Source organism: Parasteatoda tepidariorum, chromosome X1, assembly GCF_043381705.1.
Source record: "Parasteatoda tepidariorum isolate YZ-2023 chromosome X1, CAS_Ptep_4.0, whole genome shotgun sequence".
NCBI lineage: Eukaryota > Metazoa > Arthropoda > Arachnida > Araneae > Theridiidae > Parasteatoda > Parasteatoda tepidariorum.
This window is the reverse complement of record NC_092214.1, coordinates 56,859,068-56,886,924: the sequence shown is the minus strand read 5'-3', so window position 1 is coordinate 56,886,924 and position 27,857 is coordinate 56,859,068. Positions and strand designations below refer to the sequence as shown.

Sequence of the window (27,857 nt, the reverse complement as noted above, 5' to 3'; positions counted from 1 at the left end):
AATAAATTTCATGTAACATGAATTTTTTTCATTTCCAATATTATTGTTATTTCCACAGAATTTTTATCATTTCAATATTATTGCTTATCATGATGTGCTTAGATTCACAAATATATTATTACTTTTCATTACTTCCAAATAAATATATAATAATTGATAACCACATAAAAATTTTACCGATAATTTTTCTCTTGCCATAGTTTTATTAACTAGCGATAATTTTATTTTATTAAAACTGCGGGTTACAAATTCATTTATAAAATGTTAGAAGTAGAAACACTTTTAATGTCGAATAAACATAATATATAAACACTTAAACATCAATTTGAACTTTACTCCAGAATTATTTTTTATGTTACAATTATAATGCTTAATAATTAAGTACAAATGTTAGGAAATATGCATAGGATGATTAGACATTACATGGCATAATTATTCTTTTAATTTAGATCCGAATTTTCTTTTCCTTACAACAGAATGTAAGAAAATTATATAAATATTGCAGCTAAGCTTTTATAAGAGAATACTTAATTTAAAAGTATTAAGAGCAAAGTATTAAGAACATACTCTTAATATCAAAATGACATACTTTTATTTAAAAACAAATAATAAACATAGCAAAGAAAACATTCATTTTTATTGTTACATTTATAAATATCTAAAAATTCGAAAACATTTTCGCCTAATTTCTTTTTTAAACACAAATCTCCTCTTTTCCAGTGGCTGTTTACGAAATAAATGTAAACACAATCCATCAATGAACCAATTGTTTCATCACACCAAGTACGAGATTACGCGAGAACACAGACAGGCGTGCACAAAATTATTGAAATTTTTATTTTAATTCACAATAAACGCGATAATTTCCCAAATTCTTGCAACCATGAGTGATAGTCAACAGCCAATCACAATGCGAAAAGCCCATTGATCGGACCTTGGCGAACAAAGAACACGGGGCGCGCTCAAAAGAGCAGAAAATCAGGGTCATGAATCGTGGTTGCCGGGAGAAAAGTGTTGCANTAAAATTAGTTACCAATTCCTTAAAAGATAGAGACCCCTAGGTTAATCCGGCCCTGTTTAGATGTCATCCTTTATCACAGGCAATTTTCAGAAGATGAATAATGATTGTTCTGGACACACAATTCTGGAGAACATTCCACTCACAATGATGGTTGCAGTCAACAAAAGATCAAAAGAGCCGTCTTTTCCCTTTCAGGAATGACAATTTTAAAAGGTCGAGGTATTTAAACACGAAGTTAGCTGTGAATGCATATATATTGCACATTAATTTTATAAATTAAACATAAGCTGTTGTTGTTAATTTACGTCGCACTAGAGCTGCACAATGGGCTATTGGCGACGGTCTGGGAAACATCCCGAAGGATGATCCGAAGACATGCCATCACAATTTCGATCCTCTGCGGAGGGGATGGCACCCCCGCTTCGGTAGCCCGACGACCTGCACGCGAAGCCGAGCACTTTACGGTTGAACAGTTTAACGAGGACCCGTACCGCACACCCTCTGTCCCTACGCAGACTGATCAAAGTGGTCACCCACCCGCACACTGACCGCAGCCAGTGATGCTTGACTTCGGTGATCTGATGGGAACCGTGTCTTAACGATCAGTCTACTGCTGGACATTTTGTAAGTGGGATAATATTATTTAGGCTCATAGGGATAATATTACTGCCCAGGCATTTTTTTAAAATTTAATCTTTTTTTTTTTTGTTGATAAGTTTACCAAATTTCAGAAAGAAGTAACGATTTCATTCGACATTTCCGATACAAATACTTGTACTTTTTCCCTAAAAAAGTAACGAAAGTACAAGCAAAAGTACTAAGTTTAAAAAGTAACGAAGTAAAAGTACGTACTCTTTACTTGTACCGGCAGTACAAGTAACGAGAGTAAAAGTACTGCCATATATGGTTGTTAGTTTCGCTGAAAATTAGAATAGATGATTAAATCGATGAAGACACTACAAGTATATCATTATTGAATGGTGCGTGTTTTCAAGCTTAGGCGTAAAAATCAGTCGGGAGTTGTAATCCGGGAGTCCTACGACGATTTTCATCCCCTAGCGCCATTTGTGCTTAACTTTACACTGTCAAGCATCCATAGACCAGCTCCATTCCTTTGGCCCTTCTCTCTCCCCTCTCCTCCTCTTTTCAGTTGCATAGGAATGTACTACGATATTTTTCCTTTTCTTTGTATTTTTCAGTTTTAATTAATAATATGTGGCCATCACAACGCTCGAATACGCCATCTGGGGAGAGACCAGTTTCATGCCTTTCAGTTGTATAGGAATGTACTGTGATATTTTCCCCCTTTATGTTTTTTGTATTTATTTGCCACAAATATTTTTTAAAATTTTTACAACGCTTTCTTTTGGAACAATGTTTAATGTAGTTTTCAGCTCCATATTCTCGATCGCAACACTCGAATACGCCATCTGGGGAGAGACCGGTTGCTTCATGCCTTTAGCCCTTCTCCCTTCCCTCTTCTCCTCTTTTCAGTTATATAGGAATGTACTACGATATTTTCCCTTTTCTTAATATTTTTCCTTTTTACTTAATAAAAATATTTTCTAAAATTTCCGTGATACTTTTCTTTAGAACTATGTTTAATGTAGTTTTCAGTTCCATATAGTTTTTCAAGTTAAAAGATTTTAATCTATTTAAAAATCAAGAGAAAAACTAACGTACTTCCTTCCTCTATGACTTTCCACACGCTAATGGGGAAAGCATGTGAAGTGTTGCCATAGGAAAAGAGTTCTGCTCTACGCCACCTGCAGCCCATTTCGATCGCCAATAGTTTTCCAACTTAAAAGATTTTAATTAATCAAGAGAGAAACTAAAACGTACTTCCTTGCTCAATGACGTGACGTAGATTTTCGCCTAAGATTAGAAGGAAGTGAAGGTCCTATCTTCCCGGTGGCAACAAAATTCCAAGAACTTACCCTCTTTCAGGTTTACCTTAGTCGAGTGGTTTATCTCATTATTGGCGAATCTTTAGTGAGCGCAAAAATCTGAAATTTCATGCCCTGTCTATGATTGGACAGATTTATTACTGTCTCTAGGCTTTAGAACATCTTACGTCGAAGTATCTTGCACACGTGACTGTCATTAATGATGTACTATTTCTTAACTTGGAAATAGATTCGCAGTTGCACAAAGATATTATTTAGTCTTACTCAATTAAGTNACTTAGCTATATCAATAATCGAGCGATTATAATATGTATAAATATAAGATTTAACACGGGATGTAACATACAACAACATAAAAGTTGAATATTTTCAAAATTCAAAACTTATATAAATAGTTAAACTTACCATAAGAGATTTAATAGATTATCCAAGTCTTAAAATGAAGAATTAAGTACTAAAATTAATAAAATCAATGTTTATCACTAGTGATTCTAACACGTGCTGCACTGAACTGCTACTCTACAATGGAGCCAAAGCACAAAGCAGGGCAAAAGCAAAGCGCTGGTTGGCGACTAAAACAGCAAATAATGTAGCCACGAGAATTAAAATAGTAACCTTTTAATCGTTGCCAACATATAAAACAGACCTTCACTTCCTATTAATCTTAGGCGAAAATCTACAAAAATCTGCTCAATGACTCTCCACACGCTAATGTGGAAAGTATGCGAAGTGTTGCCATAGGTAGAGAGTTCTGCTTTACGCCACCTGTAGCCCATTTCGATGGCTAATAGCTCACGTAGAATTTCTCAGCTGTTTATTGTGCACTCTAACTGAAAATTTACAAAAGTGGTTCTTTAACAATTTAAACAAGTTTTTGCTTTGGACAGATATAGGCAGCCGGAAACAATCTAAATAAATAAACAGACTATAACCTGTTTGTTTATGTTATGAGTGGCGTAAGAGAAAATTAACTTGCACAAATGAAATCATCAATAATTACGTGAATACTTTGATGCTCAAAAAGTGATGAAGCATGTTGAATTCTTTAGCTGTTTCTGAAATTTGACGTTTGAAAGAGTTTACTGAGTTTGATCATGGTATCTAATGCAGAGTGTATTATTAACTTGCCAATAAGTATTTTTGTAATCGATATGTGATTTGTTTTATTATTAATTTCGTTTAGTAATTTTGATTGTTTTCCTTTGTATTACTTTGATCTTATTATTTTTTAATTTTTTTTTATTATTTATTATATTAATTTTGTTGTTCCGTCTATTAATTTGCTAGAGATAAATATCTGCGTCAAATTTCAATTTTTGTTTAAAGTTTGAGTTAATAACTAGGTACAAATTTATATGTTTTATTTTTAATTTATTTTGTAATTTAAGCTGCCATAGCTTTTGAATTGTTTATGTGCGTTGGAGCAACAAGAATATTAGTGTATGGTGAACCAGGTCCCCTAAATGTCTTCAGGATTCTTAATTTTTATCTACTTAAAACTTAATATTTATTAAGTCAATTGTATGTAGGACAAGGCTTTATGCTTATGTTTATATAGTACTTAAAATGTTGTTAAAATTTATTTATCTTTTCTTTTCAATAATTGTTTTATTAATAATTTTGCATGAAGATAAAAGTATTTCTTAAAATATCTTTAGTGGCCTGAGTAGACCTACGAATTTTGCCAGTTGCAAAATTTTGCAAGAGATCAATTGAAATTTCGTTGTTCCATATTTCAAAAAGAAATAAAAAGCCTTTTTTTTTGTCTAAAATATTTGATTTTTTTATTTAAATCTTTTTCTTGTGAAATTGCTGGAAATATTATCAAGTATTTTTTAATGTTATTTAACATTAATTAAACATTGTAAGAAAAATAATTATACAAATGTAAATTTTTATTACTAAGTAATTAATTATTCATTTGTTGCAAGAAAAAGGGAAATTGATTAACTTTTATAACTCCTTAACTTTTTTAACTCTTATAACTCCTTATACATTAGAAATTATATTAAAAAATAGTGTTACACAGAATATTATCTTTAAATCACTGCTGACTTCGAAGTGTTATTCAACATGAAGCAACGCAATTGCACCAAACTCCTCTAAAACAAAAATTCTGTCCCCTTTTTCTCAAAAATACAGTATTTAACAATTGCACCAAGATGCTCTAAAACTCTAATAAGTAAAAACAACTTGCAAATCGCTAAGTGAAAAGTGCGCATTTTGGTCAAATTCATCCCTGAATTTGTGGGTAAAAATATATTTTACTGTTTTAAATTAGTTTAGCAATTTTTATTTTTTTCACCTAAATGTAATGCGCTTATTTTGTAAAAAGTTCTGTGTTTTTTTTCCCTTTATCGAATCAAGCGTGTCAAAAACTGATGACTAAAGTAAATTCATTTATCATATTAACATCCTATTGAAGATATTAGAGCTCGAAAGGCAAGTTGAAGTGATTGATAAACGCTGGTATAACAGCATGGAATTACAGAAAAAGCAAGCGCATTGAGCTGATCTTTTACAATTTGAAATTCCCATGTCAGAATAATATCATATTAATTAGAAGTATTGGAATTAAGAAAAATCAATAGGAAATGTCTGGAAAAAAAAAAAAACAATTGGAAAATAGGCTGGATTTATGATGGAATCTTCAAAAATCAATTGAATCAAAAAATAATTATTGAAATACAAAATTCCTATGTCTTAATAATATACTTATTAAAATTATCCGGATTTATAAAATCACTTGAAAATTGACAAAAAAATTGTCAAAAACTGTAGAAAAAATTGACTGTTTAACAGCATGGATGTTTTTTAAATTGAGGCGAATTAAGTATGTCAAAAAGTACTAAATCAAATTTATAATTCTCTGTCTTAATAACATCATTGTAGAAATTGTGGAATTCAAAAACCATGTAGAAATAGCCAAAATATGATAGATAACTGCAAAAATAACGATTAAAAAACCATGTGGATTTGCAAAGAAATCGGTCTAAAAGACCCTTTTCTCCTCTTTTCTATGGGATCAAGATCAAAAGGCAAGCTGGGTAAAAAATTTTATTCGAAGGAAGTTATATATTGTTGATGATATTATGTTTATATACGTGATGGAAAATAAAGTTTTATTTAAAGTAGGAATTTTGTTTAATTCTGCCCAATATTGTTGGCATATTTCTTTTTTCATATTTAAAATGCATGTTTATTTAAATATAATTCAAGCGTTTTTTAGACTTTATTTTTGCAGGAGTAAATTGTTTTGGTCATAGACTTGTTTAAAAATTCCTTTGTTGTTTTTCTGTTACATTCTTTTTATTTAATGATGCATTTTTCCCCACCTCAGTTAAACTCAATATTAATTTTAGATTTATATGCTATGCTCAATAAACCAAATTTACTTGTTTCAAAATGTTAATACTGCTATCCTATCTCTGTTAAGCTCTAAAATGTGACATTATCATTTATACTTCTAATTAAAAAAAACTTAAGACCTGGGAAAAGAAAACAATATTTTAATTTAAAATGCTAATGATATAAAATAAATAATTCTGCATATTTGTTCTGTAATTGCATTTTTTTTAAAATAAAAGTTCGGCACAATTAGTAAATGCATGCAATAATGCTATCTAGAATGAATTTATTTTATTATTATTATTTGTTACATCATTGTTTTTTTTTTTAAATGATGAGTAAAATTGTGATTTATCCTCTTAATTTTTACGATTTCAGTTCAAATCATTATCCTGGGGTTTAATTGTATATTTTACCCATGTGGTTGCTCTGTATTGAGTCTTTACAAAATAATTTTGCAAAGGGTTAATAATTGAAGCATAATTCTTGAAGTTGAATGCTTTATAATTTTCTCTGTTATTATTCTTGCAGTCATTTGGAAATTTTTTTACTTCATGTTATATTATTTTGCTTTTTAGTTTCAAACACTGTTTTGAGTTAAGCAACTGAACTGAAATGGGCCAGGTATTGAAAAAACTTAAAGAACATGAAAATGACATGAATGCTGGCAACTGTTCTATAGGTATATAAAACAATTACATTTTTATCAATTCATTTGTGAAATTACGGAAAAAAAATGGAACACCCTAAATAACAATTTGTTGTAACTATCATATTTTCTCGTATTAGGTCTCAAACTTAATGGTTCCTGGGGGTGACCTCAAATATGTGTAATTAATTTGCACTGATGTTATTTTAAGTTATGAAATAAGACACAAAAACATGCTTTCTCTAAATAAGCAAACATTTTTTTTCCCCTTTAGATTCCTGACTCTCAAAATATAAGACATAGCAACAGTCTGGGAAATAAAGTCCCAATAGTTTGGTCAAGAGAGCGGTTCAAAGTTTGGACCCTCTAATGGTAATTTCACTTTTGCCTATCTTGCTGTACCGCAAGAACTTTTTAAGTGAAGTGAAAAAGCTTTGCACGCAACTATAAATTTTTTTTTATCTGAAGCTAACTCCGTGCAAAAGTAATTTTTAATAATTTATTATTATTTATTAATAATTTTTATTTGAATTATAAGGTGCACAATTTTTTACATCATTTTTAAAAATGTAATTTTATATGGCAAAGTACAAAATTTGAGCAAAACTGGTCAAATTTTATTCTGAGAAATCAAATTTTAAGAAAGTCATTTAAAATTGACTTATAAAATTACATTCTTTAAAATGATGAAAAAATTGTATACCTTGTAATTGAAAATTCTTCCAACTATTACTAAATATAATAATGAAAAATACTTTATAATTGTGTACAAAAATTTTTCAATTTGTTTATAAAATTCTCGAGATATTGCAAAATACGTAAAAAGCAAAATGAACATTAGGGGCCTAAATTTTGGACTGCTCTCATGACCAATTTTTTGGGACTGTATTTCCTAGATTGGAGCTATGTTCTATATTTTGAGGGTAAGGTATGTTTATTCAGAGAAAGTACGTTTTTGTGTTTGATTTCTTATCTTAAAATATCGTCTGCAGGAACTAATTAGCGTATTTGAAATCACCTCCATGAACCATTCAGTTTGAGTCCTAGTACGTGAAAATCTGAGCATTAGATCTAAAGTTATTCAGGGCATTTTTTTTTTGTGTGCACTGTACAAGTATTAAAAAATTACTGTGTTTTTTGCCTGTGTTACAGTGTCTTCAAATCATTCAGTAACTTTGTGGTGCCCAGATTTAAAAATGTTAAAATATAAATAAACCAAAATTGATAAGTGTCTTTCATTATACATTGCTGCTAACCTTATTAGACTCTTTATAAAAGTAGTTTTCTATGAGATTACTTGTGTATTTTTAGTCATAATTAAGGTTTGGCCAAATAGTTATTCCAAAAAGAATAGTTAATTACATTACTAAAATTTTTGCTGTTATCTTTATATAGTTTTTATATCTAAACACCAAAATTGTATTTTATTAAAGCTAATAAACTGCTTATCCACTCATTGAATTTAAAGTAATACAATAGACATTTTCCTCTATCTAATCATGAAGAAAAGAAAATTCCTAATTCAAAAGTTACTACAAACTTCAGAGAGAACTTTTATGGAGAAACTAACTTGTATTTGCATTCCATGGATGCATAAGCCTATAGTGGTTAACCTAATAACAAAAAAACTCGAGTCAGCTGTGCCTTTTATTCAAGTTTGTAACCACTGTATTGAATCACCCTGCATATGTTCAGTAGGCAAAATGAAGAATGCACCACCCTAAACTTTTGATCTTATGATTCGTTCTTCACATTTTAGGACACAATCTTAATTGTTTGAAGGAATGACCTTAAATATGCTAATTAATTACTGCAGATGATATTTTAAATTTCAAAATTAGATACAAAAACATACTTTTTCTTAATAAAAATATCTTTTTTTGACGGTTTCAGACCCCCAAGATATAATGGGTTGTCGCAATATGGGAAATACGGTCTCAACAGTTTGGTCAGTGGTCCCAATTTTGGACCACTTAAAGTTAATTTTACTTTTTGCTTATTTCGTGTTATCTTGAGAATGTTAAAAGAGAATTGAAAATTTTTGCACGCAATTATAAAACTCATTTCCAAAAAAGGCAAAATATAACTTTCATTGAATATCTATTATTTTTGTCGTGAACAGTTGTAAGTTATACAATATTTTACATTGTTTTAAAGATTGCAATTTTAAATGATAAAATATTGAATAGTTTCTAAGAAATCAAATTTTGAAAAAGTTATATTTTTAAGTTCAATTTCTCAGGTATTATTTGACTGATTTCGCTCAAAATTTATATTTTGCCATTTAAAATTACACTCTTTAAAATGTTGTTAAAAATTGTATACTGTACAATAAAATTTTTGTTCAACTGTTATTAAATAAAGTAATAAAAAATAATAACTATTTACTGAAATTTATATTTTATATATTATCTTTGGTTAAACGAATTTTATAATTCGGTGCAAAAATTTTACAATTCGTTTACGAAGTTCTTGAGATATGGGGAAATACACTAAAAGTAAAATTACATTAAGGGGTCCAAAATTTGGACAGCTTTTCTAACCAAACTATTAAGACCATATTTTCCTGATTGTGGTTAACCCTTATATTTTGGGGGTCAGAAATCCAAATCCGTTGGAAAAAAAGGATACATTTATTCAAAGAAAGTATGTTTTGTGATTTTGTAACTTAAAATATCTTCTGCACTAATAAATTTGTGTATTATTTGTCACCCCTTCAAATAATTTAAATTTAAGTCCTAGAACCTGAAGATCCGATCATTAAATCAAAAGTTATTTCGGATGGCCCCTTTTTTATTTTGCGTACTATTCATAAACATTTTGAAGTTGTTATTATTACTCTGTTATTTTATAGTAGCTATGTTTGCATTCTGAAAATTTCTTTAAAATTCTCAACACATTATTGTTTTTCAGTTGCAGTTGGTAAGAAACATATTTAAATTTTTAGTTTTTTTTCAAAAATATTATTAACCAGTGCTTAGAAAAACTACATTTTTTTGTAACTAGCTACAACTACTTCAATAAAAATGTAGTTAACTACAACTTCTTATTTTTGAAAAGTAGCTATAACTACTTAAACTATAAACTACTTTTGAAATGTAGTCTCTTAATTACTTCTAAATACAAATTTTTCGAAAAGATTTAATTCACACTCGTGTTCAAATTTAAAAAATATTGGAGTTTGAAAGAAAAAATCCTTAAGTAATAAATTGGATTATTTTTACAGAGAAAATTATTAAGAAATATCTATTCATATTTATATGAGCTAACTTATTATTGAAAACCATTTTTTTTAATGATTTGATTATCCTTTCCAGTTCAGGCAGCTTGCATTTGTGCTTTCTCTAAAAAAAATTAGCTTAAAATAATAATTGTTGACTATGCAAAAACGGAAGAAAAAAAGACTCTTGTGCTCAAGCATTTCTCTTGTTCAAACTGAGCTCTATTAAAATTTTGAGTATAGCTGCAACAACTGAAAACACACAGTTCTGTGGATATGATCATCATCATGCTCAGATTCTTTCAAATTGGTCAAAATCAGTGTAAGCCAGAAAAAAAAGAAGCATTTTAGAGATAAAGAAAAAATTATGTATTCGATTGTTTGAATTAAAAGTTGAAGAGTATTTTATTATGACTATTTACTAACGTTAATTGCATTTTTATTAAACGATTAATAATGCAAATCCCATACATATCTAAGTATTTAGCTGCTGACACAAATGAGGCACCCCTAGATTTCTGTAAAAAAAGCATTTGATCACAAAACTGTTCGACAGGATTGCCACTCCACAGGGAGAACAGGGAAAACCTGGAAAATATGGGGAATTTAAAAATCACCTAAAATAACAGGGAAAATGCAGGGAATTTTGATTTATTCTTTACAAACTGGGAAAATACAGGGGATTTTGTTTCTTATTTTTATCTTTTAAAAAATGGTGACCACTGAAAGTGTAATCTATGGGATGTTTAACCATGATATTTCTGCTAAACTAAAGTATTTCATTTACTATAGCATTATTTAAGTATGTTCAGCTGTTTTCCAGCAATTAAAACTAATAAATATAGTTAGCCCAACAATAACTCGCCCAACAATAACCCAGTAATTGTTGTTTTCTTTTAATATATTGTGCATAAGGGAAAACACAGGGAATTTTTTTTCCAGATTTGAGTGGCAACCCTGAATGAAGATCAAAAGTTAAATTCCAATTTTTTTTTTCCAAATAAAAATCAAAAATTTAACCTCAAAATAATTATCTTTTAAGTATTCTCTTTTGCTTATACTGTTTCACTGCATGACTGAAATCAGTGCCATTAGATCAATCATTAAATGTAAAATGGAAAAAAAATCTATATTCCATACAAAAAGCAGGAGTGTGTTTGTGTTTTAATGTAATAAAAATCTAAGTTTTATTAAAATTGCTTATTTAACAATAGATAACAATCTATAAAACGAATACTCTAGTCAGCAATTTCAATATGGCTTTTTTTCTTTGTAGAGCACATAGTTTATATGCACCTAACTTTGTAGTTATGAGTAAAATTAAAGAGTTTTTTTTTTTAAAAATGGCGGGTAGCATTTTACTATTGAATTATGTTTCTAGTTATGAAGGAAAAACAAGAGTTACGAAAAATTACTAAGGGAAGGAGTGCAGATGATTTTAGTGAAATAAAGTGTTTTTATTAGATTATGAGACTAATTACTATGAAATAAGTGATACGTTATAGAAAAGCAAAATAATTAATAGTGAGTGGGTAGCTTCATTAAATATTGTTTGCTTTGAATATTTTGGATGTTCTACCAAAGAATTGTTTTAAATTTATGAAAGAAATTGAGAGAAAGGGGAGAATTGCAAAACTTTGAACTGTTGGTTGTTTCTCATTTAAAGCAAACATAATGCTAACTCTGAAACTCTTGACCATGGGGTCATTTCTCAGAGTGCCACTGATGGATTTGAAAATCTTGCATCAGTTAGGTTTAAAATTATTAATATAAAATTAATATATTATTGATTTAGCTTAATGGTTGTTTCAGTGTTATAGATGAAGGGCGTTTTATTGGATTTGCAATATTTTTTGCGGTCATCTACTTAAAAATAGTATTATTAGTTTATTAAAACAGTCCAAATTACAAAAATTTAACTACTTCATGAAATAGTATTCTTCAATGTTTCATCTTCATTATAACTGATTCAGAATTTTTTGAGATAATTGGGCCAAAAATGTATAGTTTCCTTATTGAGTCAACACTAGTGTAATACAATGGATGAAATTAAGAAAATGTGGGTAAGAAAATGCATTAATAGCTTCAGAGTAATCTTATTTTAGTATCCTTTGTATTCATATTCTGAAAATTTTTATTCATTTATCACTTAACTAAAAACATTGCGACTTTTTTCATTTGTCTGTTTTTCATTTACTTAAATTTATCAGATTTATCAAAAGTTTTCATTAATGTACTTTAAGGTTTCCCTGATCTTGCTGATCTTCCTCCAGAAATAAGTTTGTGTGTTTTATCTCACTTAAATGCCACTGATTTATGTTTAGCATCATGTGTTTGGGGTAAACTAGCACAAGATCAGATTTTGTGGCAAAGGTATGTTAAATTTCAAGTATAATTAGCATCTGCAATATTTTATGTCTTTCAGTTTACTAACAAAATTTTATTATTTTGAAACTGTTCAGTTGGTAAATCATTTTAATTTATAGCTTATATTATTAATCTACTCACTATTCATTAATATACCATTTCATGTATAGGGTGTTACGGAATTAATGACCACAACTATAAGGGACATTATAACTTGTTAAAATTTTTTTTTTCTCAATACGAAGCAAAAGATAAGCTGGTAGAGGGTGCTTTCTGACTGAGTAAAACATCACCTTTTTAGAATGTGTCTTTTAGCTGATATTTATCAGTTATGCAACAAATTTCGAATACAGTTAAAGGACAGGGACAGGTCTATTCTAAAAATGCAGGGACAGGTCTTTTCTATTTTGTGCCTGGAATAAAAACTAATCTTGGCATCCCTTTATCATGTATGAAATGAACATCTTTTAAACATTGTATTCATGGGTGTATAGAAAAAAACTAATTGTCATTTAAAAAGTTTTAGTAAAAATTTTTCATTTCAGTATTTTATACTTGGTAATAAAATTTTTTATGTTGTATATAAATATTGAATTATTCTGATTCAGTATATATTGATTTAAAAATATATTTTATTTTCAGTGCGAAATATAAGTTTATAAAATGGAAAATAATTTATTCGTTAAAAATTACTTTATGTTTACATGAATTAATGTGCTACTTACATCTTAAGTCATTTGTAGGCTACAATTTCTGTACTTTTTGTTAATATTCAAAATTTTATCGTATTTTAATTATTGTTTAATTATTTATAAACTAGCATTATTCAAATTAATCTGAAAAATGTTGATATTGACTAAATCACTGTATAAAGCTCAATTTTTTAAATGAATATATTTTATGATTCTTTTTCTTATTCTGAAAAATTGTGTTTTTTCCTTCTAGTTTATGTAAAAGTCAATGGAGATATGCTTCTATTTATTCAAAAGAGAAGCATAAAGGTTTCTCCTATCAACAACTGTATTTGCAGTTAGATGAAGGAACAATTACTTTCAATGCTGATGCTTTTATGGTTAGTATAACAATACATAAGCATTTAAATATATCAGTATTGGTTTCCGCAATTTTAAACATACAAGACAAGTATTTATATACAGTGGAAAGTCGTGTATCTGGAATCGGTAGAACTTCTGGAAGTCTGGATAATAGATTTTTCCATATAGTAGACCCCCAAGGTAAACAAAGCTTAAAATGATCTAATAAACGATCTGAATCTAAGAAGAAAAAATAAACATTATTTTTTGGGCAGCAATGTTTTAGTATTAGAATGATATCTAATCAATCAAAAATAAAATATTAGAAAAAAAAATTATTGCTTAAAATATAGAAAACGAAAAAAATTTGACAGTTATGAAAATATTAATTGCTCTTTTCACCCTTTTTAACTAGAACTATTCAAGCAAGAAGCGGAAGTATCCGTCATTCATTAAGGTGGGTGGGTGGTGGAGATTGTTCAAGTTGAGGACGGGAAGTGACAAATTCTTATTTTCTCTCTGATCATTGGCGATCAATGAAGCATAAAGGCGTGGCATACTGATCGGGTTCTCTTTATTTTTTCTTGTGTGACTGAAAGAATCTGCTAAAGAAAGAATATTATCCCCATTTTCCCTGCCTCTTAAATATTACATGGCCAGGGAAGAAAAACGAATGTTTCTCAAGAACATGTATACTTTTAGACCTATTCAAATTTTCCATTTTGCTCCCCCTCCACGTTAACGTTTGCCGCATTTACCTCTTTCCACAGTACTTCTTCTTTCCCTAATACTATAATAAAAAGGTTCCAGGAAATGCCTCTTTTACTAGCCAGCTGCATAGGGAAGAAGGGGGGAGAAGACTCAAGTTGAGCACTTTTGAAAACAAATCTTCCTCTTTTCCTGCATTCCAGGTGGGGAGCGTCACTAACGGTCTTGGTAGATCTTCTTTTCCCCTTTCTGGTGATTTATGGGTTCAATGCATAAATCACTAGAAGCTAGAAAAAAAGAAAACATGTCAAAATACCTTTTTTTTTTAAAAGAGAGGGGAAGATGAAAACCTATTTGTTTATTTTGATTGTTGAAAAGTGTCAGGGAAATTGACCCTGAATCGATTGACCTTGATATCGGATGTTACACTGTATATATTTACTAAAAATGTCTGGCATTGTGACTTGTAGTAAATTGGTCATGGGTTGCAAGAGTATGTTATGGATTATCTTTATTTTAGCAATGCATATTTTTTGAAAATAATAGTTTTTTCAAAAATTTATTTATTTATTTATTTTTTTGTTAAATTCGAAGTCTAATTTAGCCAAAATTCAAAATTTGTTTTAAGAAGTTAATACAAAGTTTTTAGAATGGAAATTTAGCAAAAAAGCTGAAGGGATGATAAAAATCTGTAGATATTGTTAATACTTAATAGAATGCATTACCTATTTTTTAATCATTAAAATGCAATGCATAAGATCATATCATTATATTCCTCTTCACTCTTAATTGGAGTCACTGGCTTTTATCATATCTCTCCATCTCACTCTATCTGTGACCAGATATTTTGCCTCTCTCCATGTCTTTCCTATTGTTTTTAATTTACTTACAATTGCATTGCAGCAAGTGTTTTTTAGGTTTTCCTGTTTTTCTATTGCCTTAAGGATTCAAATCAAAAACTTGTTTTACTTTAAGTTTTTCAGATTTTCATGAAATATGACCAATCCATTTCCATTTTTTTTAATTTCCTGTTCAAGTGTTTTTTTCTGTTGCTTTTCTAAGGATTTCTGTGTTACAAATTTTATGAAACCACGTGATATGTAAGATTTATAGAGAAAGACATATTTAACATTAATATTGAAAATTCTAATATTTGTTGATTTTGTTATATCTTTGTTTTTCTGGAATTTATTGAGTTATTCTCAATAAATTTAAATAAAACTGCAAACTCAATAAATTTTAATATTAACTGCTTCAGGCTTTGTTTAATCTTTTTAGCATATCTTCATCAGTTCCTTTGTTGTTAAATTACACTTCCAAGATACATAAAATTGTTTACTTCCTCTTGTTTCTTATTTTCTAAGAACATGTCATTTAATTGATTAGGGTTAATTTTCAAAATTTTAGCAATACATGAGACTTCTCTCTAAAGTTTTTGAGACATCTGAAGAGAAATTGCAGTTCTTTGAGTGTTCAAATATGATTTTACAAATTCTTAAAGCTATAATATTGGGATCATAATCTACAAATCATAAGCATAATGGCTAAATAATTTATAATAGTAAAATATGAAACTCACAATAGCAGTAGTTTTACACTTGTATTTCTTATTAAATACTGAAATATAATCTTGTTTATCTTTATTTCTTCATTATTATTTTTTACTATGCATGGTTTATTCATTAAAATTTTAGTTAATTCAAATTTTGTTACTCTTTGTATTTCATTTAAAAACAGAACCGGACTTAATAAATGTTGGAACAGAAATTTTAGCAATATTTCAAGTGGACATTACCTATGCTAGTAAACATCACTAAGTAATTTCATGAACTTGCAACTGTACAAAATAATTCTTATGAAATTTGTTTGAGATAGCCATATAAGTACCCTACTAATGAGATTAGATTGTATCAAGCTTGTAATGAAGATGTTTTTCTTAAAAAATATAGAAAAAATTATATAACAACGTAGCCCTACTTCCTGGTGGTGTAATAGGTGAATTACCTTCTTGAGTAGTGTTTTGAAAGGTAAATTGATCTACAATTTTTGCATATGTTCTTGATGCTTTTCCAAATGCCCCCAGGATTATCAAAGGAGAAAGGTCCGATGCTCTTGCAACAAACAGACCCAAATATGTCATTCTATTTAATAAATCTATACTGTTAACAGTCCATGCGAAAAAATACACAAACTGAATTTGCTGGGTAGAGTGAAGACTAAACGCTGGAAGCATCTCACTTACTTGCCAGATTATCCACTGGAAAAAGCAGTGGTTTTATTTATATTATTGAAAAGCCATGATTGCCTGGGCAAGCAACTTTGCTCATCCTTTATGCCCTCTATATCACCTGATGGAACCTATGAAGAGAAATTATCTGCTTTTCTATGGAGCACTTGTGGACTACATCTCAGTGACAAGCCAATATTATTGTGGCCAGAAATCTCCTTTGCCAAACGTTGAGGTCGTTTTTTTTATTGTTGTTTATAGTTAATTTGTTTCACCTTGTTGTATTGTGTTTTCTTTCCTTTTGTATTTGCAATTGGAAGCAAATTTTTTTTTAATTAATCGTTATTTCTTACATTTTAGCTTTTTTTTAATAATATTTAATTGTACTTTATAGGGTATGGATTACTTCATTAAACATCAGTTGATTGATGATAACCCACAAGAAATTGCACATTTTATTTACTGTACACGAACTCTAAATGTTCGACAAAAGAGAATATACTTAAACTCAAGGTAATAAGAAGTATTAATTATAAGTCAGAACAATAAACATTTTATGAGAAGGTTTTAAATAGTATTTTATTTAGTTTAGATCTGTGCTTACATTAACTGTTATAAGTTTCATTTTAATAAAATTATTGTTAACGCATTAAAATCATATTGTTCTTTGTGATCATGACTCTGGAGAAGTAGTTTCTTTTAATGATCTTATAATAATCTTGATTATATAATGAATGTGTTTACAGTATATGTTCATATTTAATAAATGAAAAAGAAAGTTATCTCAAATCTTTAGTTTTATTAATATGTCTGTGATTGTATTTTTATTAATATATTTATTTCATTAATACGTTGAATAATTCATTTTAAATTTGTTTGGTCTTAGGTCTAGATATAAATTATAATTAAATTATTATATTAATTTATAAAAGTTTTAAAATTAACCTATAAGTAATTTATATTTTTTTATTATTATTCCATTAATGCTCAGCCATATATAAAGGTCTATACAGAAAATTTTTTATATGAAAATAAGTGTTAGTTCATATTTGTTTATTCTAAGTTTTTGTTCTGATACCTACCACTTTACCTTTAAAAGAGTACTGTTCTTTTATTTGAGATTTAAACATGAATATATATAGAGAGAGATAATTTTTAATGATAGTTACAACTATCTTATTTTTGCAAAATTAATTGTAATTCTGAAACACTTGTGCTACCACTTTTTTGTTTTTGAAAAGTTTCAAAAAGTTATCAAAGTTTACTTTTACATTCAATAAATTTTTAAATCCGGCTTACATTAATCTTATCTAATTTAATTCAAGCTTAATATCAATATATTTTAGAAATAAATATTTAGAAAAAACTGTGGAATAAATTTAGGTGACTGAAATGTATTGATTTAAAATTAACTAGTACTTGATGCATGCAATAATATAAGGCAGTTATTTTTTATATACTATTATGTATTTTTATTTACACAAACTTGAAAGGAAACACTAAAAATTTCATGCTTTATATAATTAGGATATCAAAAATGAGTATTTTAATTTAATATTTTTAAAAATTTAGTCAAACTATACTGAAGTTTTAAAAGTTGTGTATCTGGTATTTACTTCACAAAACTTACTTCAAAAAATCTCAAGATCTTTGCTTTTTTATTTTAAGTTTTACTGAATTTCTTCTGTTTCATCCTCTTTCTCATCCAATATATCATTTGATGCTATTCTCTTTTAAAATTGCCGATTCTTCCCAATCATCACACGTGGCAAGATTACTGTCTACGGTAACTTTGTTTTCAGACATATAAATGTCTTTTTAATTCATTAATTTAATAAGTTCTTTGGAATATTGTGAGTTATTCTCATATGTGCAGACATGTCTTATAAGTCTACTTCTTTATGAATGGATGATTCAGGCAACTTCTTTTCAATCTGCAAGGCAATCTCTTTTTATTAGGGCCTTAAGAAATGGTTTATAATAGTATTAAAAAAAAGTCTTTAAAACTTAAAGTTTGAGGAAACATTTTAAATTGTTTAGAAGTTAGAATAGATGCATTTTGGGTAATCAAAGTTATTTTTTAAAATCAAGGGTAACAGAGAAATGCATTTTATTTAAAAAAGCTTTTTTTTCAGTTGATAACTTTTCAAATTAATAGGGAGTTTTCATGATTTCAAAAAATTTGTGTTATTAAAGTTTGTAAAATTGAGATTTGACTGTAGTAAAGCAGGCAGTAACATTTTAAACTTAAAATATTTCCCAAAACCTTTTGTTTGGCTCAAAATTCAAGAAATCTCACTTTATTCTAAAACTTACTAACTTTATTTGATGTGGTCAAATAAGTATCCTTCTAATAAGGTTATATTTTATTAACTGTGCATAAGATATCTATATATTTTACAAAATAAGAACTATCTTTTTGTAATTTTTTTTCTTCTTTTTTATATTATAGGAGAGATGTCCTTTGCCATCTGATTGGAATGCACAATTTTTCAAATCAATTTTTACCCCATGCTCTTCGAAGATTTTTTGAGACTCTCCAAGCGCCAAATCAACTTGATAGCTACCTGAATTTTCTTTTGGAAAAGTTTTCTGCACGTTTTTGTCAGTGTAACCCAAATCTGCAACTGAATACTGGTTTGTTATATTTTTGTTTTCTTATGATTAAAATCCTGTTTTAGCAGATTAAAATAGATTGTTCTGTTTTCATTTATTTCTAAAGTGTGCAATATGTGACACAGAGAAAAAATTGCAAATTTATTTATATTTTATCTCTGAACCCAAAACTTATTAATTATTATTATTATGATTTTTTTTTGAGTTTTTCTATAATTTTTTTTATTATTGTTTTTCTATAATCGAATTTTTGGATTTCATATCTTTATATATTTATACATAGTACAGCAAGGAAAGCTCTTAAATTATCCAAACTGGACTCTAAAAAATAACCTCTCTTTAATATGCGGTATAACATTAAACAGCCTCACAAATTTGGTTTTAGTGGGTGGGGATAAATGGGGGAGAATCTGAAGTATTATTTTCTAATTAAGTTCTGTTCTCTATGGATGCATTTTTTCAAACTGAATTGAATGAGATCGAATATGAAGTAATATGACAAATAGTTCAGAAAGTGGAAAGATTTTACTGTATAAAAAGTTCTATTTTTCAATTATATTTATCTACACTTTTGACATTGCTTTCTAGTGGCTGTTTTGGCAAGTGAGGTATTATACATTTTTTATGCTAATTCAAAGTGGCTAAAATTGAGATGATAGAACCAATAGTTCAGAAGTTATAATGGTTTTGTTTTTATTAAAAAAGGCGCAATGTTTAACTTGTACCTATTAATGCATCTGAAATTGCTATCTAGACAAATTAAGTATTCTTTTTTTTTGTAATATTTTTACACTGAATCAAAAGAAATCAAACACTAAGCAATAGGATTAATAGTTCATAAGTTGCAAGGATTTTTAGATACAAAAATACAATTTTTCACTTGTGCTTATTTACTTTTTTATTTTAATTTACATATCCTGGGACAGAGATAGCCTAGTTGGTAGGGCACTGGGCCCATGTCCAAGAGGAGGTGACAGTGTTTTCTCTACAGCGCGAGAATGCAAGAATCTCGCATATTTTTTTCTTTTCTCGCATTAAAAAATTATTACTGCAAGAAATTCGCGCATTCTACAAATCAATTTCAAAATTCGCGAATTTCTCGCATTTTGGAAAAAGCTTCGCATTACACCATTTAGAATAAAATCCATTTCACTTTTCTACCTATATCTTTCATTATTTTCAGCATCTGCCTCGTTATCCAGCTTCCCGATTTACCAGTATTGTTCAGAACCTTTTCTAACAACAGAACACTACCCCTCCGAACCACGGAACCCCTTCCAGAACACATTTCTCTGCAACTACGTGTTTACCTTAGATAAGGTTTCTTCATGTAAGACGTTCAAATTTTTTATGCACTAATGTAGGATGGACAAATATACTTTGTAAAGGCAAAATCTTCTATGATGATGCAGCAAAAAAATTCAATGCTTTAAAAAATAGAAGATGTTAAAAATATATTATAATTAAAGAAATAGTTTTTTCTTCAAGTCTATTTGTGTTTTTTTAATTTTTAGAACTTACTTAACTTTTTGAAATCTCACCTGGTGAGAAATTCTCACCCATATTTTTTCTGTGATGAAAACACTGTGGTGAGTTCAATCTCCATCGGCCAAGGGCTCCCCTTGTAAGTATATGGTGACCGGTGCATGTTAAATCTGTTGAGTCACAAAGTCCTCCATGTTCCCGAAGCAATTCATACCTCTGGGGGCAGAGATTCAGGAGTTTTCCTTCTCTTCTGGATTGTTTCAAAATTACAAGGCTACGGAGTTGAACATTTGTAGTCGTAAACCCAAAATTTGGGTCGGCTGTTCAACCATGGTTATAAAGTAAAATTTACATATTCTTGCAACTAGAATTTTGTTTCATTGCATCTAGTATGAAAAAATACATAAAGAACAATACCTTGCTTTTTAAGATAGCCACTAGATAATATTGTCCAAGAGTGTAAAAAAGTACCAATGAAAAATAGTTGTTTTTAAACATAAAAACTGTAGCAATTTCTGAATTGTTCGCCCTGTACTACTGGGTAGAACTTTCTTTTTAAATGTAAAGTTTAAACCTTATTTTTACTGTACTAAAATAATTGTAATGTGCCTTCTTTAATTTTACTTTCTGAGATTTGCATGTTTGATTTCGAAGCTTGAACTATCATTAAGTTTTTACTTCGGTACATAAGTCATATTTTAGCACATAATGTTTAAATTTTTAAAATTGTTTATTTTTTAATTTTTGTTTATTTCTTAGACTGTAAATAATTCTTGTAACAACATGAATTTTGGCAGTAAATTTTTATTTAGATCTGTTACAAATGATATATGTAGTTATAAAAGCCAACTCAGGTTTTAATTTTAACCATTATTGGAGTTTTTTTTTTATCTTTGATGCTATGAAAGATTTCAACTATTTGAGTTTGCTATACTCAAAAGCTCAGTTACTTTTGAAACATTGCTCGTTATTTTGTCATGTTTATTCTTGTGAATAGTGATTATCCATTTCTTTTGCTGATAGCGAAACAGGTTTGTTGTGCATCTTCACCTGATGCTCATCACATGCTAAAAACAGAATCAAGTATTGCAACCCTATTAATACCAAGTTCACTTGTATTAATAGGGTAACTTGTTAATGGTCATTTTTTAACACTGAACATGCATTTTACAAATAATGGCAGATCTATATCAAATGTTAGCTCCCATGCAACAGTTTTGTAATGAGTGTGTGCTCGATGCCGAAAACGGAGTATCGAATATTACAACCGTTTGAAATTCGAAGTTCATTTAGATCATGGTCAATTTTAAGAAACAGTATGGGGTAAGCAGGGTAATGGCACTTAACCCTAAAAAAAACATCAGTTTAGAGTATGGGCATTACTGGGTAGTGGCACTAAAAGAGTAAAACTAAATCTCAAATGAAACTCATCTGGAGTGGTAACAAACTACGCTCATGAGTAAATGTTTTCCTTATGAGAGGAGCCAGTTACTACTCAACTCTTCACCTACTTGTACAATAATATATGCAAGTGCTCAGTAGCTTGTAACTAGTCAATGACGCCAAATATCGATGTTTAAAAGGCCAAGACTGAACCAGAAAACTCGCACTCTCTCTCTTTGTTTTTTTAAAAGCTACTGGTATGTAAGATACTTCTCGAAGTAGAGCCCATGCTACAGCACGGGTCTCAATTATGTGTCGCTATTAATATCAGTATGTTAACTTTTCATCTAATCATTTGTAATCTTATTCGTCTTTCACGGTCGTTGAATTAATATTCATTTATGTTAGAGCTGTGTTTCTTGAGTTTAACCATTGCATGGTCTGCAATTTCTTGATTGTTGGGAAGAGGGCCCCGTACCCAGCAACAGTTATTATCACAATGTCGCTGATAGTTTTCCTCCCGAAAAACGTTAAAAATTTAAAACAAAAATTTATTCCAAATATAAAAAAACTAAAAAAGTGAATCTAAAATTTGTAGAAAGTTTAGAAATAGCGCTAATGTGATTGAAATCTCTCAATTAATTTTGAATTTTACTTTTTTTATATTAGACGTTTTTGCATTTTAATTAGATTTTTTTAATATCCACAAATTATTTTATTTGTAATCACTAAAACAAAGTTATTTTTATATTAATTTTTTTCAGATATGGTATATATCTTGTGCTTTTCTCTAATTATGCTGTCTGTAGATTTGACTAGTCCTCACATCAAAAATAAAATGTCAAAAAGAGAATTTATTCGCAATGTACGTTATGCAATTCATCGAGCTGATGATGAGTTTTTCGGACACATGTATGATGATGTTTATCTAAGGGGACATATTGCTCCAAATTCCGGAGATTAGTCATAAGCCTAAGTGTTTATAGAAACTAATGTTGTTCATGCTAGTCGAAGTCAGAGTATATGTTGTAAGCTATATTGTAATTTTTGTTTTTATTTAAATACAATCATGAAAATGATGTATGTTACTTATGTGCTATGCACATATTTATGTGATTTTCTGTGTTAGACTTGTGTATTGTGTTGTAATATACATATTCTCCTGATCACATTATGGTAAATGTGTTTTTAGATTTTGCAAAGAAATTTATTGATTTATTTTTATGGATCCCTGATTTGATGTATTTTCTAAGTCAATTTTGCAAAAGAGTTTTATTGTGAAATTTTAGAGTTTATTTTGCTAACTCAAGCATTCAGTTTTTGAATTATTTTATGTTATGTGACTCAATTTGTTTTGACTAAAATAATATATTTTTATATTATGACACTGAACAATGAAATCACTTGGTCATTCTAAATTTTGTGGTGCATAAGTAATGAATTTAAAGAATCCTAACAACATATCTAAGACATAGTGTTACTTTCTAGAAATTTTATTTGGAACATCAATAATTTTAAATTGTAATGAGAAATATATGTGATATTTTTGTTTAGGAGTAAAATTTTCATTCTTTGTGTAATGAAACATTTTAAATTAAGAAATCTGTTCTTCCTTTATCAATCCAAATTAGGTTGTTATACTTTAACACTAATCCACAATTTAAAAATAAAAAAACTCATTAATTAGTTTGAATTTTGTTTTTATTTTTTCTTTAAAATGAATTTTATCGAAACATGACTGAATAGCTGTTTATATGAAATAGTAATTGAAGCATTCTGTAAGAGTTTCTCAAAAGCAAAATTGCTATATTTTTTTATAACTGTCAATGCAGCTTAAAAATTAAAAATACAAAATTGAAGGCTAAAAAGAGAAGCTGAAACTATTTAAAATTATCTTCTTTTTGCATTAACTACCAGTTTCTATTATCTCCAATAAGTGTTATTAAAATAAACTAAGGAAGCTTAGATTAAAATAAAATAAAATTTAAGTATTTGATGTTAAGTTCATACTTCTTTGTTGTTATTAAGTTTATTGCAATAAGAATTTTTTATACTTTAACAATTTTATAGCTAATTAAAACTGCAAGTGTTTAAAATTATCTGCTTTTTGTGCAAACTACTTTTTTGGAGAGAATATGAAACATTCTTAGCATGTGATTTTCATTAGTGAATATTTTTTATTTTGATTTGATGTAAGTTAGTACTGATGAAATTGAATTATGTTAAAAAATCTGATGGTTATTAGTATTTTTCCTCCCTGATATATTTTTTTTAATGAATCTAGGAATTACAGAAAATGTTTTGGGAAAGTCTTTCAAACTTATTTGTTTTTATTTTTTTATTTTATAGTGTCAACAAATTTGCTTTTACGATCTTTAACCATTGAGCCTATATAAGATCTAAAATATCCTATTCTTTATTTTGGCATCAAATGTAGCTTTAAGCTTGACCAATTAAATCAAATACTGTCCTGCAATAAAGGAAGAAAATTAAGTATGTTTTTATGTATTGATATTCACTTGAAAAAAATAATTATTTCACGTTTTTTCATTATTCAAGAGTATAATCTAATGTGCGCTTATGCTCATTTGTAGAAATAAATTTATCATGGCTTTAAAATATTTCACTACTTTATTAATAAAAAAGCATGCATAACTTTTAACATTTTTAAAATTATGATTCATATAAAATTTTCTGGATTTGCCTCTTGAAAATGAAATCCATATAAATGTGTCTTATTTCTAATATATTTGAAGGGAAAATAGAGTTATTTTATCGACAAATGAACTACAATCAAAGAGTTCAACAATAGAGAACTCTTGCTTTTATTTTTGCTCCATGGTGTAAAGTTTTACTGCATTAAGTTTATATGAAATTTGTTTTTGTTAAAAGTTTTTTTCCTAGTCTCTCGATTTTCAGAAACTTATAACATGCATAAAATGCTCATTAATTATATATCTATTATAATTATGTCTTGCTCAATTAGCTCATTGTTTAGATTTTTCCCCTATGTTAATGTTACTTATACATTGGTATTGATTCTGCACGTTAATCTAATGCAAGATTAAAGCCAAACAGAAATACTTAAAAATATTATTAAAAACATTTAAATTTCTTAAGACTAGTGTTATAAGTGTCATATTACACTAATTTTCATATCAAGTCGCTATAATAAGTTATATATATTTTTTTAAATATAAGGAACAAAGAACTGCTTCAACTCAATATATATATATATATACTTTGTGTTTTAAGACATACCATACCAAAGCTGAATGTAAAGAAATAAAAATCTTAAGTATTCAAAAATACTGTTTTTTTTCCCCTTCCATTTATCCCCTGTAAAATGTTTTTTCCTGTTCTATACCTTTTATTTTGGCAAGAAGCCAACTTTAAGTAAAAATGCCTAATTTTTGTTATCAATAAAAGTTATATGTAATTAATAAATGTAATACCTATAACAGTTTTGATTACTAATTTGAATTCAAAATTGTGTGAAAAGATGTGTTCATTTTTGGTCACAATATGTCAGGAAAATAGAACAGTTGATTAGTTAATAACATATACAGGGGTTGGAAAAAATAATGGAAACACTTCTATGCTGACACATTTTTTGATTTTTTTTTTAAATACATAGAGAATTATTTTATAAATTTAGAAGTGTTTTGGTTATGCGATTTCTCATACTCATAAATGAGGTTTAAAACTTTTTAAGGTTTGAAGCCCGACAATAACATTACAAACAAAAAATAGTGTTTTTGAACACCTTTTGCCAAAAAATGTAGCAATAAATTTGTAACTAGTAATAATTATTTTGGTTATAAATTGTTAATAATTTAAATAATTATAATAATTTACCTATATTTTGAATTGTTTAAAAATATATTCAGTTTTGATCACAATATGCCAGGAAAGTGGAACAGTTAATCGTGTATTAACATATACAGGGGTTGGGCAAAAATATATTTTTTTAATAATTCCTTATATCTACTGTGTATACCATTGCATATTAGTTTCCTTAAACTATAAAAATGTACTGTTCTTATAGAAGGCTTATAAATTCTAGTCAAGAAATAAAATTTTATGATATATCTTGTAAGGAAATTTTTCTATGTCTTTTAAATTTATTGTATTCAGAATAGTAAATTATATGTGTAGCTGCATCCTCATAGAATAGCAGTCATTTAATGTATTGCCAAACTAATTTAGTATCAAATTTTAATGTATTAAGGAAGATCAATAATTCAATGAAAAACATTTAATTTATTACTTGCCATTAAACTCAATTCTGCTTAATAAATGTTTTTGTAATACATGATTTGTGTTTCCATTTCATTGTACATATTTATGAAAATGATATACAATCTATTCAGTCAATTTTCATCAGATACTTTAAGTTTTCGAAATGCATTTCTGAATTTCCAGAAAAATACTAAACAAACTATTTTAAATTCTATTCTACCAATGTGTGTTTTTTTACTATTTTTATAAATGTAAGAAATGCCAGTTATTCTAGATGTACTCTGCTTCAGGGATGTGTTTTCTCCGCCACTAATCGAAAACTAGTATTACTGGGAGTTAGGTATGTTCTTTAGTGATCATGTTGGAATCTTTATGTCTGGTAAGCAAAAGTAATGTGGAGGGATGTCTACAAATTAGTGTACCAAAAGCTATCTGAAACTCCTCGTTTATTTTGTTCGTAGTTATGCTTTTAAAGCATGTTTTAAAAAGCCAAACTAGTGTAAAACAAATCGTAATTGAAATTTTAAAAAAAAATGCTCTGTACTAGAGTGCTAATTAATCATGAAAATTGCTAAGCAACCAATTCATGCACAATGAATTATTTTTTCCCGTGCAATTGAAAAAGCAACGTAAGTGCTTCACATTTGATTCCGAGAAAAGTGGTTTGACAACTATTTTCCTTCGATTGTTAATGCAATGAATGCTAAAATAGAATGTCAAAAAATTGATAGAATAAAATTTATTTTTGAAAAAAATTTTCTTGCTTTATGTAGCTTACCATACAAAGATGCCAACTATATAAAAATCTTAATTTTGAATTTTTTGTCACTTTTTTGTTTCAATTGCCAGCATTATTGAAAGCATTATTCTGTGCTGAATGATACTGAGTGTAGTTGAACTTCTCAAAACGTGTTTCGCTTCATCTAGTAACGTTTAGTCTCCAGAAAGTGCTAAAAATGTGAATTAAAAGAAATTTAAACAAATTTAAATTTTTTCCCCTTTCCTTTATAACCAGCGTTTAACAGCCGACCCATTTTTGGGTTTACAACTATCAATGTTCAATTTAGTAGTCTTTTAATGTTGAACACAATCCAGAAGACAAGTAATTCCTGGATAAAGCATTATGACAAACTAGTATGCGTGGAGGAATTTTCACTTAACAAACTTGCATTTGAGTTACATTAAGGGGAATCCCATGAAAACTTTTTATAATTAACCGGACAACAAGGAGATTCTAACCCATGATTGGTCTGTCACTGAGGATATAGGTCAGCACTGCTGTTTGTGCAAGCCAGGAGCAGAATTCATGTTGCCCAGCTTTGATTTGAACCTGGGTCACATATTAGATATTTCCTGAGATACTACAGCTCAATGTTCATTTTCAATCATTGATTATTTTCGATCATAGATATAATAATGATCAAAAAACTTTTTTGAAGCATAGGGTATAAAACATTGAACATTGTGTTCAGCTATCTTATGTATATATATATATACACAGTCGTCTCCACTGAATTGCATATTGGATAATCGAATAACCCGCTTATACGAATAAGATTTAATGGAACCAAATCATTTTATATGAAACTAATGTTACATTTTCTCGTTTGAATGGATATTTGTTATTTCCTGTCCTCGCATAATTGCATA

The 27,857-nt window shown here is 28.4% G+C and overlaps 1 protein-coding gene across 2 annotated transcripts; it reads left to right on the top strand.

The window, feature by feature from the left end:
- The first annotated feature begins 3,631 nt into the window (after positions 1–3,631).
- Positions 3,632–26,283, top strand: LOC107448949 (F-box only protein 8). Of its 2 annotated transcripts, none has more exons than XM_016064323.3 (7): positions 3,632–4,025; positions 6,855–6,958; positions 12,389–12,518; positions 13,458–13,584; positions 16,876–16,994; positions 18,934–19,118; positions 22,730–26,283. In XM_016064323.3, the coding sequence occupies exons 2-7, from the start codon at positions 6,892–6,894 to the stop codon at positions 22,927–22,929; spliced, it is 828 nt and encodes a 275-aa protein (XP_015919809.1). In that variant the 5' UTR covers positions 3,632–4,025; positions 6,855–6,891; the 3' UTR covers positions 22,930–26,283. The 2 variants fall into 2 exon arrangements, with proteins under 2 accessions (XP_015919809.1, XP_071043436.1); XM_071187335.1 differs by lacking the exon at positions 3,632–4,025 and adding an exon at positions 5,957–5,975 and having other exon boundaries at positions 22,730–23,061.
- The last annotated feature ends 1,574 nt before the right edge of the window (positions 26,284–27,857 follow it).

What these genes read in the sequence shown, in the direction of transcription:
- LOC107448949 (XM_016064323.3), top strand. Translation starts at nt 6,892, where the DNA reads ATGGGCCAGGTATTGAAAAAACTTAAAGAACATGAAAATGACATGAAT. An exon ending in TGCTGGCAACTGTTCTATAG is followed by an intron (nt 6,959 to 12,388) that starts GTATATAAAACA and finishes ATGTACTTTAAG; the next exon opens with GTTTCCCTGATCTTGCTGAT. An exon ending in GATCAGATTTTGTGGCAAAG is followed by an intron (nt 12,519 to 13,457) that starts GTATGTTAAATT and finishes TTTTCCTTCTAG; the next exon opens with TTTATGTAAAAGTCAATGGA.